Below are 18,709 nucleotides of genomic sequence, written 5' to 3' on the forward strand. Positions count from 1 at the left end.
TGTATATGTAATTATACTGAAGTTAAAAATAATCGCGTAACGTGCTATATAGATCTTATTATTAAACAGACAAACAGGAAAAAAAAAAAACAGAAAAAATATATTATGGCGTATTATAATGTTGTGCATTTAAGTAGACAGTGATAAATCTGCGAAGACAGAAATGAAAGTAGCTTTTTTTTTATTTATTTGTTATTATCGTCTCTCTCTCTCTCTCTCTCTCTCTCTCTCTCTCTCTCTCTCTCTCTCTCTCTCTCTCTCTCTCTCTCTCTCTCTCTCTATCTCTCTCTCTCTCTCTCTCTCTCTCTCTCTCTCTCTCTCTCTCTCTCTTTCGTATACATATACATATATGTATGTATATGTATATACTTTGTAATAATGCCAATTCGTTTCACAAAGAGAGAAATTGATTTGTTTTGCATGTATTTTTTTTTTTCTCAACTTTTGTTCATCCTTTTTGTTCCTTTTTCTTTCTTTTTTTGAAGTTTCTTCTGATAACATTCTGTAAGTACCAAAGATTCAATTGGTCGGAATTTGTAATTCGTTAATCATAATTGTTGTCAAGACCATTATATGTCCATAAAAATTTGCGAGATGATTCCATTACGAAGGATATATACTTGTTCGTTTATTCATTAATAATGCACGTCAAAAATGCCCCATGTTGAGAATGGTACAATAATGGACACACCTGTATAAAGATGGTACCAGCAATTGCCGCGTAAAAATCGGGCACATGCAAGTTACTCTTTTCTTCTTAATATTATTCGTAAAGAAATTGTTAATATATATAAGAATAAAGAACTAAAAAAATAATAACAGAATTCAACAAATAGATATAAATTATAATAAATATCTATTATAAAATACTTATTATTATTGAATTAGTTAATAGTATATAAAGTATATGTTTAAAATTAATTTATTTGCTTTTTATAATTAAATTTTAAAAAAAAGTTTTTAATAGACTTTTAAAAAAAATTTGGCTTCATTTGAAATATTTACAAATATTTTTTATTTTCAGTTCCTTGATTTATCAATTAACATAATTTGACTGTTCAATTTGATAAAAAAAATCAATTGCTAAAAAAAAAATAATAAAATTAACAAAAATTTGAAAGTGCTTGCAATTACTCGATTTAAACGTAACTAGTTTAAACATTATTTCGTTGGTGCTCGACATATCCGGTCGTTGTTACATGTTATATTATTGTCAATACAGTATATGAAGAATAATAATTATCATGAATCCTTTTAAAGATCCATCATTTATCGTTATCGATTGATCATTACTATCTACTATTATTATTACTACAATCGCTATTTATTATTATTATTATTATTATTATTATTATTATTATTATTATTATTATTATTATCATTATTATTATTATTATTATTATCATTATCATCGTCGTCGTCGTCGTCATCATCGTCATCGTCATCATCATCATTATCATTATCGTTATCATCATCATCGTCATCGTCGTCGTCATCATCATCATCATCATCATCATCATCATCATCATCATTATTATTATTATTATTATTATTATTATTATTATTATTATTATTATTATTATTGTTATTGTTATTATTACTAATAATGATCATAATAACCATATGGATTATATCGCCTATTGCTCGGTCAATGATAATGATTTTTGTCTGAATTTAGTGGAAGTTAAAATGGATTATTTCAATATTTTCTTCACATATTTCTTTTCCTCCTAACTCTTAAACTTTTATCATACATACACGTTAGACGTATATAGACACGTTTAATTATAGAAATATACATGCAAACATACGCACGCGCGCGCACGCATAGAACATTGTAAACACACATTATGATTATATTTCAGCTATCAGCATAATGATATCGTGTTTCTCATAGAATACATTTTTTCGGTTTTTATATTTGGCAACATTTTATTTAAGTAACATTCAAGCATGTGCGAATCAATTGATCTGTCGAACGTAAGATTAATTAGAATTATTTCAAGATTTGAAATAAAAAAATAATATATAATTAATAATATATACTTAAATAATTAGACTGTTATGGTTTAAAAATTTAACAAAAAATATTTTTATTTTTAATGTAATATTTTTTATAGAATATTGATAAATTTTGAAAATATTGAATATAGAAAAGTCCAAGAAAAAAGCAGAATAAAGTGTTAAGAGAATATAGAAAGAACTTTATACAATGTTTTATTTATATGAAAAAAAAATATAGCACGTGCTTCAAGAATGTTGATACAACACTTACTACATAATATGTTAAAAGAAAATTAAAAATATTTTATGAATTGTAACATAATTTGTACAGTCTAATCTATTTTTTGTAAATTTAACTTATTGCAAACATTTTTCTTAACGGTTAGAAATCTTAATCTGTGTAATACTTCTTGACTCTACTTTTATATTTTACATTCGAGTGATTTTTAAACAATTAATTTGCATAAATTATGATAATCGTTTTTATTCAGTGATGATTTTTTTTAAATAAATCGATTGCATCAATCAACTGATTTATTTTTTGCACAAACATTATGTTAAAATATATAATTTCTTGATAAGTACAGAAATAATATTTATTGATAATTGATAATTAAATTAATAAATATTTTTCTAATAAGAAAAAAATGAAATTTTATAAAAACAGAATTGCTTCAAATTTGAATATAAATTTCTTCGATATCGGATATAATGTTGAGAGGTATGTGTGGGATTTAAAAGTCATTGATTTTCTGTTTAAATGATTGATGTACGTACAAAAATATTCATTGTCTTCTCTTAATGGATTGTAACACACATATTTATTTTATTTCTTTTTTTTTTTTTTTTTTAATACAAACAAAAATTTTAATTGAAAATTTTTCTTCAATTTTTTTTCAAATTGAATTTAAAAAGGAATAATTCTTTTTCTAAATTCTAATTCAATAAAAAAAATATATTTCATATGTTACAATCCAATGACATATATTATTGATAGAAAATTTATCTATTATGTAAATTATACATTTTTATTGAATTACTAAACGTGTCCGAATTTTGTAAAAATTTTAAAAGATATCATCAAAAAGTATATAATATTTTTGATTTTTTTCTTTGTCATTTATTTTAGAATAAAAAACAAAAAGTAAAATTCGCACACGTTCCAATAAATAATGTTTGTGGTAAAATGTGACTAACATTGTGGTGTATGGCTGTGTAAATTCTCTTTAGATCACATTTCATGATCACATTTTATTCATTTTTTGATGACTATCGACTTCATGAATGTTTTTTTTTTTTATTTAAAACATATATGTGTATTCATTGTTTGACATTCCCAATCATGTCTGAAAAATGAACATATGCATATTACTTACAAAAATACTATGTATTTATGCTGCTTTATTTTTTCTTTCTTGAATACTAAATAATTACAAAAAACTCTTCTAAAAAAAAAGTCAAATTTAAAAAAATTTAAATGCAATATTTTTTATTTTATTATTTTTTATTATTTTTTTTTTTTTTAACTTATAAAAATTGTTTATTCTCTTCTTTTTTTCTTTCTGTTTCTCTGTCAACAGAAACACTCATACTCTTTATGTAAAATATCGCACCGCAATGTTGAAATCATATTACTGTGTGTGCAATCCATACTTGTTGGATGTCGCTCAATCATCTAATTTCGATATTTCTTGATCTCAAAACTCTCTTTCAATTTATTGATTTTCTAACTATAAATCTTTCTACCATATTTGTAAACTTTGCACATGTATACATACGCATATATACACGAACACATTCTTAACGAACAATGTATGTATACTATTGTGTAATGGGTATAAGAAGACACGCAAAGAAGCGATAAATAACACACAAATACGCATTTTTTGCACCGACGTACTAACACAACTTTCATTGTGACGTCCACTAATGTAATTTATACGATCGTGTATATGTAAAATCAGTATTGCTTTTGTTATTCTATTTCGTTTATATACTATATATATATATATATATATATATATAGTTGATTGAATTTTTTTAAATATTGCGCAGAAAAATTATGTTAAAGTTATAGTATTGCTAGTATTGCTGTCATTATTATAAAATAAAAATAATAATTTTGGAAAAAATTAAGATAATTAGAAAGTAACTGAAATATGTTTTTCAAGATTATTTTTATTGTTCATAATTACAATGTGAATTTTACATCCGATAGTAATATTAAAAAATCTTAAGTATTGATAATAATTTAATATTGATTTCCAATTATAGAACTCATCTTGAATATATTTGCTATTTACGCTTTTTAAAAATAAAATGAAAATTTAATATAATTTAATAGTTATTATTGTTTTAATCATATTGTTATTAATTATAGAACAAAATATTTTATGGAAATATATTATCTATAAATTTTGAAATTTTAGAAGAGAAATTTAAATTTATATAAGGTTGAAAAAAATTAAATTATGATAAAAAAAATAAAATTTTTGTAAAAATATTTTTCATATTGTTAAAAATACTTTTTAATAAAAATATGCATATTGAAATATTCACGATTGATAAGACATACAATTTTAATAGTTTTTTAAAACAATTATGCAATACAAAAGTCACGAATCGTTCGTGAAAAAAATAAATCTAGAGATTTTCAGTAATAAATAAACAATGCATAAAACAACAAAATATCTTATATATGCACGATCGTATTTTATCCTTTGTAGAAATGCCTTATTGTCACGTGCCTCGATTAATAATTAAATTGTTCACCTGCTTACCAATTACTTGTTAGTGTACGTAACAAGAAATATGTACGTGTAATATCGCGTTATTCTTTGTACTGCTCTTGTAAATATATTCTAAACGATTACTGTCATCATGTGTCGTCTATGAAATTATACATTTTTTAGATATCCTATTTTTCCTCGCTCTGCTTCCTCATTTGCTCAAGTTGCTAAAATAGAGCCTTTATATTATAGAGAAAAAATTATTTTTACTCTATTCATTTTTTTCTCATCTTTGGCATAATTATTTACATGTATCATCGTTTTTTTTGATATGAAAATTAAAAGAAATTTTTTTAAGAATAGAATTAATTTTTTTTCGTATTCAAAAAAAAAAATATATATATATATATATATATATATATATATAATACTTTTTTTTTATAGAGAATGTTGACTTCTGTCAACTAATGCATTATTGATTTTCACAGCTCTTTTTATGTTCTCTGATAATAACAAAAAATTTAATAAAAAATTTTTATTTGAAAAATTATTTAATAATTTTAAAAACAAACAAAATATCCTAAACAAACTAAAGTGATCCATTCTGTTCCTAAATTTCTCAATAATTAAATAAATTGTAAAAAAACATTTATCATCATAATTGTGACAATTGTAAAAGATATGTAAATAAAAAATAAATATTTCTAAAATTAGACAAAATATAAAAAGTAAGTAGTTTAGTAAAGAAAAAAGTAAATAAGTATTCAAATATTCTATAATGTCACAAATAAATGTAAATAAAATTTAAATAAAAATTTTTAATGCCGACTTCTTTACGTATTTCTTAATATATATATTCTTTATATATAAGATTTTTAAATTTATCAAAAATTCTAAATAAGCGCTTGAAAATTTTTAATATCAAGATTATTTTTTATTTTTTAACATTTAATGGTTTGAATGCACTATCATCTTATTATTAATATTATTTTCAATATTTTTATTAATTTGCATCAAATAAAATTGAAATATTAAAAATTACTACTTTGTATATATTTAGAATAGAAGCTATCATTTTTTTATCATCAATTAAAATTGATATATTTTAAAATTTTCTATAAAAAAAAGTATTATATAAGACTGATATAAATCGAAAAATGATTAATATAGAAAATTATTAAATATAAATAATTAATATCTCTAAAAGAAATAAAAAGATAACGCTGATAGTTAATTCTTACGTTATATTTATCTTTCTTTTATTATTTAATCTCTTTAATTATATTAACTATATTTGCTTTGGATGACTTATTTTATCTTTTTATTCAAGAAATTTATACATGCGTCCGTTTATTATTACAAAGTTTAATTATATATCATTCTAATATATATATTTATAAAAGAATGAAAGATTTTAAAAGTTATTTTTAAAATTTAACTTTATTAACATTTATGATTAAATTGAATATAATTCTTACACTTGTCACAGATAAAATAATTTTTATAATTATAACGAAATCATAGACTAGATATATAAGAATCTTATATATCTTTCTATAAAGTATTCTTATATATTCTTATTCTAATTTGTAGTATTGTTACATTTAATTAAAAACCATTAATTCATTTTATTATCCGTACATATAACTTTTTTCAATAGATGGCGCTTCCAAACTGTATCTTAAAAGTACCTTGTCTTCTAACAAAACTTCAATTCTAATATAAAGTTATATGTTTCGAACTGAAATTTTGAAGTCTAAATTCTTATCTTTATAATTACATTCAATTAATGAAGCAACAGTATTTATATCCATTTATTTATAACAGTTATTTAATTCTTATTTAGTTGTGATATTAATAAAGTGCGATATGGTTGTTACAAAAAATTTTCAGCTTCCTTCGGACGAAGAATTAAATACTCAAGAAATAAACATTAGTTGGCCATATATCCATGCTGCTGCTGTATTTCTTGGAAAGAGATGCGAATGGTTTAACAATGTATGTGTATTTTTTTGAATTTTTTATTTTGATTTTTAAACATTTTATTTGATTGTAATCTTATACCTTTAAAGATTATATAATCTTAATGGAGTTTATTGAATTAATGATAATAAAAAATGAAATTATTATTTTTATTTTATAATATTTTTATAATGTTCCATTTATCCTGAATTATTCTAAATATATAAATGAAAAATTATTTATTTTTAATCAAAATAACATTGTGTTTTTAGGAATTTATGTTATGTAGATATGAATTAAAAGATCCTCGTAAATGTTTAAAGGAAGGAAAAGATGTAACTAAATGTGCATTAGAAGGATTACAAGATATCAAGAAACATTGTCGAAATGAATTTGAAGCACATGTAAATTGTGTTATAGAAACATCTGCAACAGGAAGCAATGATCAACAGTATGTTTATAATATTACAAATTTGTTATCATTTGTATTAATTTATATTAATTATAAGTTTTTAAAGATTTTTATAAATCTAAAAAAGAAAAAAATTCAGTCATTATAAAAAAATAAATATTTTTAAATTCTTTTTTATCAGATTATAGTAGTTTTATAATGATTAGTTGCAGAAAAACTAGAAAAATATTTGATGATTGTATGAAAAAGAATTTGAATTTAGAACGACCATCATTTGGATATTTTTGTGAAGCTAAAGTGCACGATTCACCAAGACCAAAACCATCAAAAGAGAAGACAGAATATCCAGATAGAGTACCTGAGCCTGTAGCTCCACCATATCCTCCTTCAAAATATCAAGGACGTCAAGGTTTTAACATCTAATATTTGTTAGTATTGTTACAAGTTTTTTAGTTAATATTCTACAAATTTAAAAGAACAATTGTCATATAATATGTATTTGTTCTGTATAAAATTATGAATAAATACAAGTAAACATAATATATATATTGAAAATTAAATGAGCTTTTTGTAAATTATAAATTTTTGCATTTTTGTATACATGAATGATACAAATTTATTAATTTAAAATTAAAAATTATATTTTTATATAAATATAATATACAAGCTATATCAATGTGTAATCAATAATTCAAATAATTTTTTTTTATAAATCTAACAAGTAATGAACAAAATATTTTATTTATGAATCATTATATTTTGTTAAAATATATTCAAATTATAAGAGCAAAGCTCATTATAATATTATTCATATATAATTGTTTTAATATTTATTTAATATAAATTATTTTCTTATAATTATACAATAAAAAAATTAAAAGATAGGAATGATTAATTTATTTTACATATATATGTTTTTCAATAAAATTTTTTTCAATGATATTTGAAACAATTCAATAAAGTCATATCTTTGTTTCTTGATTTTTCAATATTATTTGAAAATAATATTTTACATATTTCAAAAATAAACAAAAGAATAAATTTTGGCAAAACATTGGATTTTTTAAATTATATACACCTGATATAATATAAACATTATGTACACGGTAAGAAGATTTTAGATTATTCGTGTAATAGAGAACAGTAATAAATAATCATTGTTTCTAATTAAATAGAAAATATAATTTATTAAAAATCATTTTAAATTAAATGTTTTAAATATTCAAAAGTTTTAAGTTTTCTGAAAGAGACTAAATTATTATATTTTTAATAAACTATCAACTTAGATTTATTAAATAAAATAAAAAAAAATATGAAAACTAGATTGTACGAATAATCTAAATTCTTTTTATCAGTCAGTTTGCACAATTTAGTATACAATACTCTATAAACATGATATTCTGGAATACTACTCTGTCATATTTAACATTTTTAAGTTCATATTCAAAGTAGTTTTCCTGTATATCATAATCGCATTGCACTTTGTATACAAACGGTGGGTATGAGTTTTGAGGCACTATGCAAATCTCTTATTACATAACAATGCTTATTCGAATTTCGCTGTGGAATTTTCTACAAGAAAAATTACAAGCAGCAGTTATTCTTTATGAATTCGTTGACACAAATTCGACTTGTAATAATACTTTATAACTAATAAACGTTCGTGTCACATATTTTCAATATAATTAAAATATTCATTCGATTTCAATCAACATTTTGGAAGCAATTAGTTTACATCTAATATAATATTGAATCTTCTGTTAGCTCCATGTTATATCATAACCATTCCAATTTGCACTAGGTGCTAAATGTACTCGTCTTCCTTTATAAAAGAATGTAACCACTCCACGATAGCCAGTTCTTGGTACACCACTCTAGAGAAAATCAATTATATTAAATTCAAAAATTGTTTTAATTGTAAGATAATACAAATGCAATAATAAGCTACAATGTAACGAGATCTTAAATAAATATAACAACGTTTTTTATTAATATAATATACTATAATATAATTGCATGAAATTTTTTTAACACAATCTAAACTTTTTATTTTTTTAGATTTCTATCAATTTACTCCAAATGAATTTATAATAGATATTATTTCTAATTAATTCAAATAATAATACAAACTTTTTTATAAGAATTGTAATAATTACCCTAAAATCATCCATTAATCCAAATTGTTTAGCAGTATTTTTATATGCTTGTCTAGAATAATAAGGAATTCGTACAGTACCAGGTGCCACAACTTTTCCACTTTTTAATTCTGAAAAACTTACTACCGTTGATTGATATACTTCATTAACAAAATTTATATCATAATTGTCCTAAAAATTTTATTTTAAATAAATATCACTTTTAGTCTTATATAACTTTGCATAATATCAAGCCTAAATTATTATTAAACACAATTGCATTTTTCTTACTTTTAATAAATAAGTTAAATTCATTTTTGTGAAATACACAAATTCAGTATTTAGTTTGATATATTTTAAATGCCTTTCATAAAACATTCCACTGCAAATAATATACCAATTAAATATAAGATCTTTTGTTTTTTTTTTAATTATAATTTGAATCTAATATTAATTTAAATATACACATACTTGCTCACTCCTGTTTTTCCAAATGTTCTAGTTCTAGATATTTCTGGTCGAATACAAGCTCTATTTCGACGTTGTTCAGGCTGTCTTATCCAATCATCCCAATATCTATTAAAATAAATAAATCAGTTTATGGATTTAAAAATAAATATATGTAATAATAAAATTTTCATTCTCTCACGCTTTGGGCCATTTTGGTGAAAGTTCTGCCCATAATTGACGTGTTAACATCCAACCTAATCCAGGAAAAAAGTCTGTTCTATATAATACATCTGCTGCTTTTTCATCAACTAAACCTGCTTTACCATTGTCATTCCATGCAGACACGCACCATAGAGAATTATCAGATATTAATAAAGGATATGTGCCCAAAAAATATTCAAAAAAATCTGGGGCAATGTCCAGATCATCTAAATAAAAAATAAATTCAATGAAATTTAGCATAATTTAGCAGAAAGAAATAATTATAAATATAAAAATATGATATACCTTCAACTATTATCACAGTATCATATCTAAGTTGAAAGAATACATAATTAAGAGCCCATCCATAATGACGTGCAATTTTGAAATACCCTTTAAATTTTTTCTCTTTTGGAGGTACTTCAATATCTGATTGATCAGGTTGCTGAAACATATTTTATATTATAATTATTGTGTTCTAATTTAGAATTATTAGAAAAAGAAAAAAATATTATATAGTACTTGTATGTGTATTATTTGATTTCCATATCTAGCAATAACTTCAGCAGTTTGTCGATGTTGACAATCTTCTGAGACAATAATTGGAAATTGTTCTATACTGGGCCTATGTTTGATCAACTGATCTAGGCATCTTTGTACAGTAATACGATTACAAGAAAACACCAAAATTGCTATTATTGGAGATCCATCTAGTAACTTTCCTTTCATAGGAACATTATAAGAAGTTTCACTCTATTAAAGATAAAAACAGTAAAATTATTTTTATTATTATTAGATTATTAAATTTTTTTAACCATTTTTAATTATTATTATATTTAGATTATATTTTATTATTATTATTTAGATTATTATATTAGAACTTACTGAATACAAAGAGTTTATTTGTATTTGCTGAGCATTTTTATTGTTTTTTTCTATATCTGTTCTTTCTTTTTCAAGAAAAATCTTATCTTGATTCATATGATTTACATCTTTTTGTTTTTTATATGCATTTGCATTTATAATATCAACTTTTTCTGTTTTAAAAAAAAATTAAGAATTATAAATTAGATGTTTAAAAATTAAATTGAATTAACAAAAATTATGTTACACTTTGAAAAAGAATTACACCATACTTTTTTGTTGTTTATCTTCTTTAATATCTTCAAGAAGTTCCTGATTTAATGTTATTTCTTGTTTTACTCTTCTTTCCAATTTACTAATCTGATTTGATATTCTAGCCTAAAAATAAAATACCATTTAATATGTAATAATTTCACATATTCTTCTAATTTATTAACTTACTATATCCCGTTCTTTAGACACTGGTTGATCAGAAATCAAAAAATATGTAATCAAGCCCCACAGAACAAGAGAGCCGAAAATAACAGTGACTGACCTGTTCCGCATGGCAGGACCAGGTGTCACCTCATCTGAAATATTTAATTTATAATAAAAATGCTTATATTATTAAAATTTACTATCTATATATTTATATATAATCATCAATAAAATTTTTACTGATATAAATATGAATTTATAAAAATAAAGAAAATATTGCTATATTTGAAAATATTTTATTACTTATTAATAATAAAATTTTTGTTATAAATGAAGTTAATATATCACATTACGTACCATTATGATACCCACGTAATCTTTTGGCGTTATACGAGAACGAACATTTTTTCGTTAAAGAGAAGCAAGTGTTTTATAAATTTATTGTTTGATAATTGACGATTTCTTGAAGAAAACAGATGCGTTTATTAAGTATGTTATATTACTAGAATTTTAAGTAAAATTATAAAATCTCACGCACTGACACTGTAATATAAACTCCATTGTTGAGTTACGCGGCAGACGCAGAGAAAATTTGTTCAGTAAGAAAACTATCGCTTTCCCTTGAGAAAATCATCAGAAAATCTTGAATTCATCCGTGTGATGGAGCCACGTAGATATTCGTTGTAATGTTCCGATAATATTTTAAAATTGTGTAATTTCATTTTAAATATATATATATATATATTATATATATATATATATATATATGTTTTATAATATTAAATAATATATATAAAATTTAATTTTGTTAAAAATATTTCAAAGTTCGTTTTATCTTAATTATTTAAATGATAATATAATTATATAATTAAATAATTACATAACCTATAAAAGTAAATTATATTTAATTTTATAATTTAATTTCTTTATTTAAATGATAAGCAAAAATATTTTACAAACAATAAAATATTCTATAAAAATATTAAAAATATTAAAAAAAATAATAAGCAAATATCTGTGCATATATATAAATAAATTTTTAATTAATTTATTTTTTAATTTATTTACAAAAATTATTTACAAAAATATAGGATGGTTCAAATAATATGTTACAAGCTATTTTCTCAAAAATTAATGAAAATATTGATCTTATTTTTCCTTCATTTAAATAATATATTGAATCATTTAAGGTGCCACAAATTTTTTTTACATAATTTTTTTAAGAAAAAAAAGTACTCTTCTAGACTTTCTTAAATAGAAGCTGCTATCAATCTTTTGTCATTGGAATAATTTTTACCAAACTAAATCACATTTAAATATTTACATATTTGAATTATACTTTTTTATTGTATATTCAGAATTATAGCGAAATATATATTTTTAATGAAATTATATTTGTAGCAAAATATTTAAATATAATCGAGGACGAAATAAGACAAAAAATTATTTATTAAAACAATTAAATTTTAAAATGATGCATTTTTAATATTTTTTTATCTCTTGAATTAAGAAAAAGATCGATATCTTCATTAATATTCGAGAATAATTATAATTTATAATATTTTATTTAGATCAGCTTATATATCAGCTTATATAAAATTAATTTTGATCTAAAAAAAAAGTAAATAAATAGAAATTATTTAAAGACAAAATTTTCATATTATTTATTAATTTATTTTATTATTTTATTATCATAGATGCAGTATTAATGAAAATTATAAAATCATAATTTATAATATTAATTTTTAAATTTCGAATAAATGATTTTTAATTTATAAACTTAATTCAATTTATAAAAATTTAAAAAAAAATCACAATAATAACATTAAAATAATAAATTAAAAATTTATTGAAATTAAAATGAAATTAAAAGTTATAATAAATAATAAATATAATTTCATTAATATAATTTCACATATATAATTTCCTATTCAATAACTTCATTTTTTTATATTAGATTTAATCATAAAAAATGTCAAATGATAAAGAAGAGCAATTTAGAGCTTATATAGAAGATAGACGAATTCCATGTCGATATGGTACTAAATGTTATCAAAAAAATGCAATTCATCTTGAAAAATATAAACATCCACCTACAAAAGAAACGGTAAAAAATTATTAAAATATTCTATCTATTATTTGTATTATATAAAATTTATATTTAAATTTAATGTATTAGACACATACTTTATATGTATTATACATACCTGGACACATTTTAATAATTAAATATTTGCATATTATTTATTAATATTATTATTATATATTAATATTTTTGATATTAATTTATAAAAAAATAGATTTATTTTATTATTTATATGATGATTATATTTTTATTAAAAATATATAGGAAAAAAAAAGAAATACAAAACATTCAGAAATAAGAAAAAAAAGAAAAAACAAAGATAATAATGAAATATCAAATAATTTTCAAAAAAAGAAAATAAAGAAAGAGGAAAATAAAATAATTAATGAAGATTTGCATAATGTTGTAATTACTGGAGAAAATAATACTATTAAAAATAATAATATATTTTGTGAAGTTATCAAACAATCAGAGGATTTAAGTAATACAGAATCCATGAAAAATACAAATAATCTAATTACCATTGCATCATTATTAGATTATGATAAAGTTAATATTGAAAATGATATAATTTTAAAAGAAATTTCAAATAATGCAAAAATAATTTCTCATTTGTTCCTTACGGAAATGCCAGAAGATTTTTTTCAGCTTTATGAATTCTGTAAAAATATTTGTGAAAATGATCCTTTAAATGCATTGAATCATTTTCATTTGCAACTGGTAGGACCTTATGATGTATTTAAAAAGGGATTTATGAATGCTAAAGTTGAGAATAAAGAAATACTATTAAAACATTGGAGATATTATTATGATCCACCAGAATTTCAAGTAAGAAAATTATACTATTTTATTAATTATGTTATTAATTATAAAATTTTTTTACAGACAATTATCAAAGATAATAATAAGGATGGTTTGCATTTTGGATATTGGCGAGATGATATTTCAAAACATCCTGTATTTGTAGCAAAAAATAAAGCAGCTATAAATTATATAATTGAGCCTGTTGCAGAAAATATATTTGGTACATTAGAGTAAGTAATAAAAGTTTTAATAAAATACTAATTTATATAACTTACATAGTTTATATAAATATTTATATAACTTTTTTATTTATAGTGTATATTTTGAAGAAAAATTAAAATTAGCTACTCCATTCGAAAAGATACGTATAACTATGTTGCATCAAAAACTTAAAAGTTTTGCAAAAGAAAAGAAAATAACTTTAGAAAAAAAAACAGCAAATATGCAAGACAGAGAAAAAAAGATTGTTACAAGAGCCTTTCACAAAGCTGGCATTGTAGTGCCTTATAATAAAAAAACTCAATTAGGATATAGAGATTTAGCTATAACTGATAGTAAGTTATTGTCAATTTAAGTAAATATATTATAATTTAATTGACTACTTTTATTATAGATGAATTACAAAAACTTTTAAAAGAAATAGAATATGCTTCAACACCTGAAATTAGAAAAAAATCAATGTCAAAATTAGAAGAAATAATACGATTGGCAACAATTGCAGCTGATGAATGTGATTTTGGCACAGTTTTAGAATTAGGTCATGATTTATTTTCTAGTGGTATTTCTTTTGTTCAAAGTAAAGCACTGAATTTAATGTCTCTTGCCTATAATCTTTTACAAAGACCTCAATTTTTGAAAATTGCCCAAGTTCATTTAAAAAATAGAAGTAAAAGTTTGGATTTAAATGTTATTGTATATGATTAATTATAACAAAATTAATATGAAAAAATTAAATAAAATTGAAAATTAATAAAAAAAATTTTAAAAAACAATTTTTTTAAATTAAATAAAAAAATTTTTAATTTTATAATAAAAAATAAATTGTAATTTTTTGTAATATTAAAACGTGTTTAATTAATAAATATTTAATCTTTTTTACTTTTTTCAATTTTATTTCAATCTATAAACAATATTTTAATTTTAAACTAGATAATTTTAATTTTAAATTATTGTTTAATTAATAAATATTTAATCTTTTTTTACTTTTTTCAATTTTATTTCAATTTATAAAAAATATTTTAATTTTAAACTAGATAGTGTCATTAGTCCACGTTACATGATGTGAATATGTGTAGTGACAAATACAAATAGGACTACAGCAATGAATGAATTCAAAAACGATAGACAAAAAAGAAACTGCAAAGAAAATTATTCAGGATGGTTCAAACGGGAGATTATATCATAATTTTGTTTCGGATTAAAAAATAAATTCTTCATTTAAAAACAAAATGTTTTTAATTAAAAATGATAATTCGCATAATTAAACAAGAATGAGATTAAAAGAAAACTAATAACGTGTAAAATCGTGTACCGAACGGATTTTAATGACTATAGTTATAATTATTGTTAATCAACAGCAATCGTTTAAACGTTTGCGATGGAAAGTAAAAGCTGCAATAATTTCATAAGTTATGTTGGTCTGGAGGAACACGAGATGCAGGTAATTATCAAATATATTTTTATGTAAACATTCAAACATAACCTTAATTTTGAATAATAAATATTTAATTTAGCTTAAATATTTATAAAATTATTTTTATTAATTATTATTGAACTAATTTTGGTTTAATAAATTATGTAGCCACTAGGTTCTAGTCGACGTAATTCGTTATCCGAGAATAATATTAAATTGTTACCTGGTGAAATCTTCATCACCAAAGCAGAAAATGTTCTTATGTTCTCACCTGTTAGTGATTTAAATCAAGGAACATCTGGCATTTTATCTGTTACAAATTTTAAACTCACTTTTGTTACAACTGATGACACAAATGGAGAAGTAAATAAATATTATAATATTTACAAAATATTCTAATAAATATATTTGTATAATCGTAGTTTTATTTGATTATTGTATATAAAACAATATATAAAATATAAATATAGAATATTTTATTTATAGGATGTAGCTCGTCAACATAATCATCTTTATGGATATATGGACACATGTTTAACAAATATAGAAGATATTTATGTAACTGTAGGAGATAAAAAAAGAAAATTGATACCTGGAAATATTGTACCATCTAAAATAAAAGGAATATTTATTATTTGTAAAGTAATTATTTTCTATGAAATGTTATAGATAATATATTACTTTTTCTGTATATTTGTTTTTATTGAAAAATATGTTATGGTTTTAGAATTTACGAACATGGTCTTTTTCTTTTAAATTTTCACCTATTGGAGATGGAAAGAATCTTCTACAAGCATTATTACATCATGCTTTTCCTAGCAGACATCAATTACTTTTTGCTTATGATTATCAGTTAGTAGTTTAAATAAATATTCCATATTAATATTAAAAGCTAAAAAATTATTTATTCTTTTTTTATTTGATTTCAGAAAAGCATATTATAGTAGTCTAGATAAAGCTGTTCGTTTATTCCGAGATATCTCAGATTGGTGCAATGAATTGGAACGTATCATATGTAATGAAAAATTCAGAAAATTCTGGAGATTATCTACTGTTAATAAAGATTTTAAACTTTGTCGTAGGTAAATGCAAGTAATTATTAAATATTTTATTATATTTAAAATAGTATATAATAATATAAAGTATTTTTACAGCTTATCTCGATATATAATTATACCAGCCTCAATTACTGATAATCAACTAATGGATGCAGCTAAGCGCTTTCAAGGCAACCGTCCACCAATTTGGTCTTGGTCGAATGCGCGTGGTGCAGCATTAGTAAAAATGTCCGAACTTTCACCGTTAGTTACCAGTAGAATACAAGAAAATATTATGTTTGAAAATGTTCGTAAAAGTCATCCTCGCAAAATGCCGCCAATTGTTTTAGAATTGAATAAAGGCATTAGTGTAAAGTTAATAGCTGTAGCATTCTCAAAATTTGCTTGTCTATGTTCACCAGGTAAATTAAATTTATTATTATCATTTTAAAATCATAACTTATTTGATAAATATTATAAATATTCATTATTTATTTCAGAAAATATTCGGCAGTTTTGGTTACAAGATAATAATTTTTATTCGTTAGTAGAAAATACAAAATGGTTAAAGTATGTATCATACTGTTTGCAGAAAGCTGTTGAAGCCTGTGAACATCTTCATTTAGGATATTCTGTTATATTACAAGGTAACAATATAACATAATTTATTTTATAACATAAATTACTTAATATCATTTTAATAAAATTGACTTTTAGAAGGTGCTGGTATAGATCTTTGTTGCATTATATCAAGTTTAGTTCAATTGTTACTTGATCCTTATTTTCGAACTATAAATGGATTCCAATCTCTTTTACAAAAGGAATGGGTTGCTAGTGGTCATCCATTCTGTGATAGATTAGGTCATATTTCTAAGAGGACTTCAGAGAAGGTAATTTAATTTAATTTTAATTACTTATAAATTAGCAATTATTTTTTTATTTTTTATTATTTGTTATTTTTATAGTCTCCATTGCTTCTTTTATATCTTGACTGTATTTGGCAATTGAGTCAACAATTTCCCGGGGAATTTGAATTTACGGAGACGTATCTGACTACTCTATGGGATGCTGCCCATGTTTCTGTTTTCGATACATTCATTTTTAATTGCGAGAAAGATCGAGTTGCGGCAGCTACGGTAATTTTAAATATTTCTAATATTTAGTATTTAAATATAAATATTGATTTTTTAATTAAAATCTATATCTTAAAAAAAATGATATTTAAAATGATATTAACATTTAAATAATATATCTTTTAGGATCCAGAAAAGCCACTTGTTCTTCGGAGCGTATGGGATTGGAAGAAACAGTTTAGTGATCAAGATATTTTATTATTTTATAATCCCTTTTACAATCCCCATGAAACAGATTCTAAGGAAAAATTTGTGATAAAACCTTTGTATAATATTGCAAATCTAGAACTATGGACTCAGTGTTATTTTCGATGGATACCAACGTTGGAGATTCATAATGGCGGAGAGAATCATATTGAACTTTATGCAAGATTACTACAGAACAATGTAAATCAATTGAAAATGAATATAAACGACAATTGTGGCTCACCTACTGGTAAATCAAATAGTTATTCTGTTCATATGAATATTGATAGTTTTTATCCATTTTCAAATAAAAAGTCAGGAAATATAGTAAGCACACCAATCATGAATAATTCCATTCTTGCAACAAAAAGTTTATTAGAAGCACAGTCTTTAATTACTGCAACTGACTGATATACATATTTCATTAATATTTTTTTAAAATTTGTTAAAAAGAATAAAAAACGCTATAATTATTATATGAAAACTATCAGAAATATCAGAAAAAAATTCTTTTAATCCTTTTAGTGCCAAGCTTATATAGTGTTTGTATAAAAAAATAACTGTAAATATGTTTTAAGTGACAAATCATTATATTTGTTTTTGATTTATATTATAAATTTAATTATTTAAATATTCATGTATAGAAATTTAAAACT

General features: G+C 21.9%; 4 protein-coding genes across 11 annotated transcripts; 3 read left to right on the plus strand and 1 right to left on the minus strand.

Moving 5' to 3' along the window:
- The first annotated feature begins 6,393 nt into the window (after positions 1 to 6,393).
- LOC409473 (NADH dehydrogenase [ubiquinone] 1 alpha subcomplex subunit 8) lies at positions 6,394 to 7,649 on the plus strand. Its single transcript, XM_392983.7, has 3 exons — positions 6,394 to 6,731; positions 6,968 to 7,146; positions 7,314 to 7,649. The coding sequence occupies exons 1-3, from the start codon at positions 6,603 to 6,605 to the stop codon at positions 7,528 to 7,530; spliced, it is 525 nt and encodes a 174-aa protein (XP_392983.1). The 5' UTR covers positions 6,394 to 6,602; the 3' UTR covers positions 7,531 to 7,649.
- A 495-nt stretch (positions 7,650 to 8,144) lies between these two features.
- LOC410105 (alpha-1,3-mannosyl-glycoprotein 2-beta-N-acetylglucosaminyltransferase) lies at positions 8,145 to 11,636 on the minus strand. Its single transcript, XM_006558876.2, has 11 exons — positions 11,532 to 11,636; positions 11,199 to 11,326; positions 11,030 to 11,135; positions 10,779 to 10,930; positions 10,416 to 10,646; positions 10,200 to 10,338; positions 9,892 to 10,120; positions 9,714 to 9,818; positions 9,534 to 9,624; positions 9,264 to 9,434; positions 8,145 to 8,981 (listed from the first exon to the last, which is right to left on the minus strand). Exons 2-11 carry the CDS (start codon positions 11,301 to 11,303, stop codon positions 8,868 to 8,870), a joined length of 1,443 nt encoding a protein of 480 aa, XP_006558939.1. The 5' UTR covers positions 11,304 to 11,326; positions 11,532 to 11,636; the 3' UTR covers positions 8,145 to 8,867.
- Positions 11,543 to 15,455, plus strand: LOC726504 (histone PARylation factor 1). 7 transcript variants are annotated; one of them, XM_006558873.3, is made up of 6 exons: positions 11,731 to 11,857; positions 13,132 to 13,281; positions 13,525 to 14,088; positions 14,146 to 14,294; positions 14,380 to 14,618; positions 15,318 to 15,455. In XM_006558873.3, the coding sequence occupies exons 2-6, from the start codon at positions 13,147 to 13,149 to the stop codon at positions 15,347 to 15,349; spliced, it is 1,119 nt and encodes a 372-aa protein (XP_006558936.1). In that variant the 5' UTR covers positions 11,731 to 11,857; positions 13,132 to 13,146; the 3' UTR covers positions 15,350 to 15,455. The 7 variants fall into 7 exon arrangements, with proteins under 7 accessions (XP_026297921.1, XP_026297920.1, XP_006558936.1 ...); XM_006558869.3 differs by lacking the exon at positions 15,318 to 15,455 and adding an exon at positions 14,678 to 15,056; XM_026442136.1 differs by lacking the exons at positions 11,731 to 11,857; positions 15,318 to 15,455 and adding exons at positions 11,543 to 11,663; positions 14,678 to 15,056 and having other exon boundaries at positions 13,525 to 14,294.
- LOC410106 (myotubularin-related protein 10-B) lies at positions 15,360 to 18,637 on the plus strand. Of its 2 annotated transcripts, none has more exons than XM_006558874.3 (10): positions 15,360 to 15,724; positions 15,866 to 16,060; positions 16,184 to 16,339; positions 16,425 to 16,549; positions 16,627 to 16,779; positions 16,852 to 17,156; positions 17,235 to 17,381; positions 17,455 to 17,624; positions 17,700 to 17,870; positions 17,994 to 18,637. In XM_006558874.3, the coding sequence occupies exons 1-10, from the start codon at positions 15,662 to 15,664 to the stop codon at positions 18,462 to 18,464; spliced, it is 1,956 nt and encodes a 651-aa protein (XP_006558937.1). In that variant the 5' UTR covers positions 15,360 to 15,661; the 3' UTR covers positions 18,465 to 18,637. The 2 variants fall into 2 exon arrangements, with proteins under 2 accessions (XP_006558937.1, XP_393593.4); XM_393593.7 differs by having other exon boundaries at positions 17,452 to 17,624; positions 17,994 to 18,636.
- The last annotated feature ends 72 nt before the right edge of the window (positions 18,638 to 18,709 follow it).

Source organism: Apis mellifera, linkage group LG8 (genome assembly GCF_003254395.2).
Source record: "Apis mellifera strain DH4 linkage group LG8, Amel_HAv3.1, whole genome shotgun sequence".
NCBI classification, from domain to species: Eukaryota; Metazoa; Arthropoda; class Insecta; order Hymenoptera; family Apidae; genus Apis; species Apis mellifera.

Excerpts from the sequence above, each read along its gene's own strand:
- LOC726504 (XM_026442136.1), top strand. The coding sequence starts at position 13,147 with ATGTCAAATGATAAAGAAGAGCAATTTAGAGCTTATATAGAAGATAGA. Across the intron at positions 13,282-13,524 it reads ATCCACCTACAAAAGAAACG|GAAAAAAAAAGAAATACAAA; the intron begins GTAAAAAATTAT and ends AAAAATATATAG. Across the intron at positions 14,619-14,677 it reads AGATTTAGCTATAACTGATA|ATGAATTACAAAAACTTTTA; the intron begins GTAAGTTATTGT and ends CTTTTATTATAG.
- LOC409473 (XM_392983.7), top strand. The coding sequence starts at position 6,603 with ATGGTTGTTACAAAAAATTTTCAGCTTCCTTCGGACGAAGAATTAAAT. Across the intron at positions 6,732-6,967 it reads GATGCGAATGGTTTAACAAT|GAATTTATGTTATGTAGATA; the intron begins GTATGTGTATTT and ends TTGTGTTTTTAG. Across the intron at positions 7,147-7,313 it reads ACAGGAAGCAATGATCAACA|TTGCAGAAAAACTAGAAAAA; the intron begins GTATGTTTATAA and ends TATAATGATTAG.
- LOC410105 (XM_006558876.2), bottom strand. The coding sequence starts at position 11,303 with ATGCGGAACAGGTCAGTCACTGTTATTTTCGGCTCTCTTGTTCTGTGG. Across the intron at positions 10,647-10,778 it reads AAATAAACTCTTTGTATTCA|AGTGAAACTTCTTATAATGT; the intron begins GTAAGTTCTAAT and ends TATCTTTAATAG. Across the intron at positions 8,982-9,263 it reads GATTAATGGATGATTTTAGG|AGTGGTGTACCAAGAACTGG; the intron begins GTAATTATTACA and ends GATTTTCTCTAG.
- LOC410106 (XM_393593.7), top strand. The coding sequence starts at position 15,662 with ATGGAAAGTAAAAGCTGCAATAATTTCATAAGTTATGTTGGTCTGGAG. Across the intron at positions 16,340-16,424 it reads GAATATTTATTATTTGTAAA|AATTTACGAACATGGTCTTT; the intron begins GTAATTATTTTC and ends TTATGGTTTTAG. Across the intron at positions 16,780-16,851 it reads GATTTTAAACTTTGTCGTAG|CTTATCTCGATATATAATTA; the intron begins GTAAATGCAAGT and ends GTATTTTTACAG.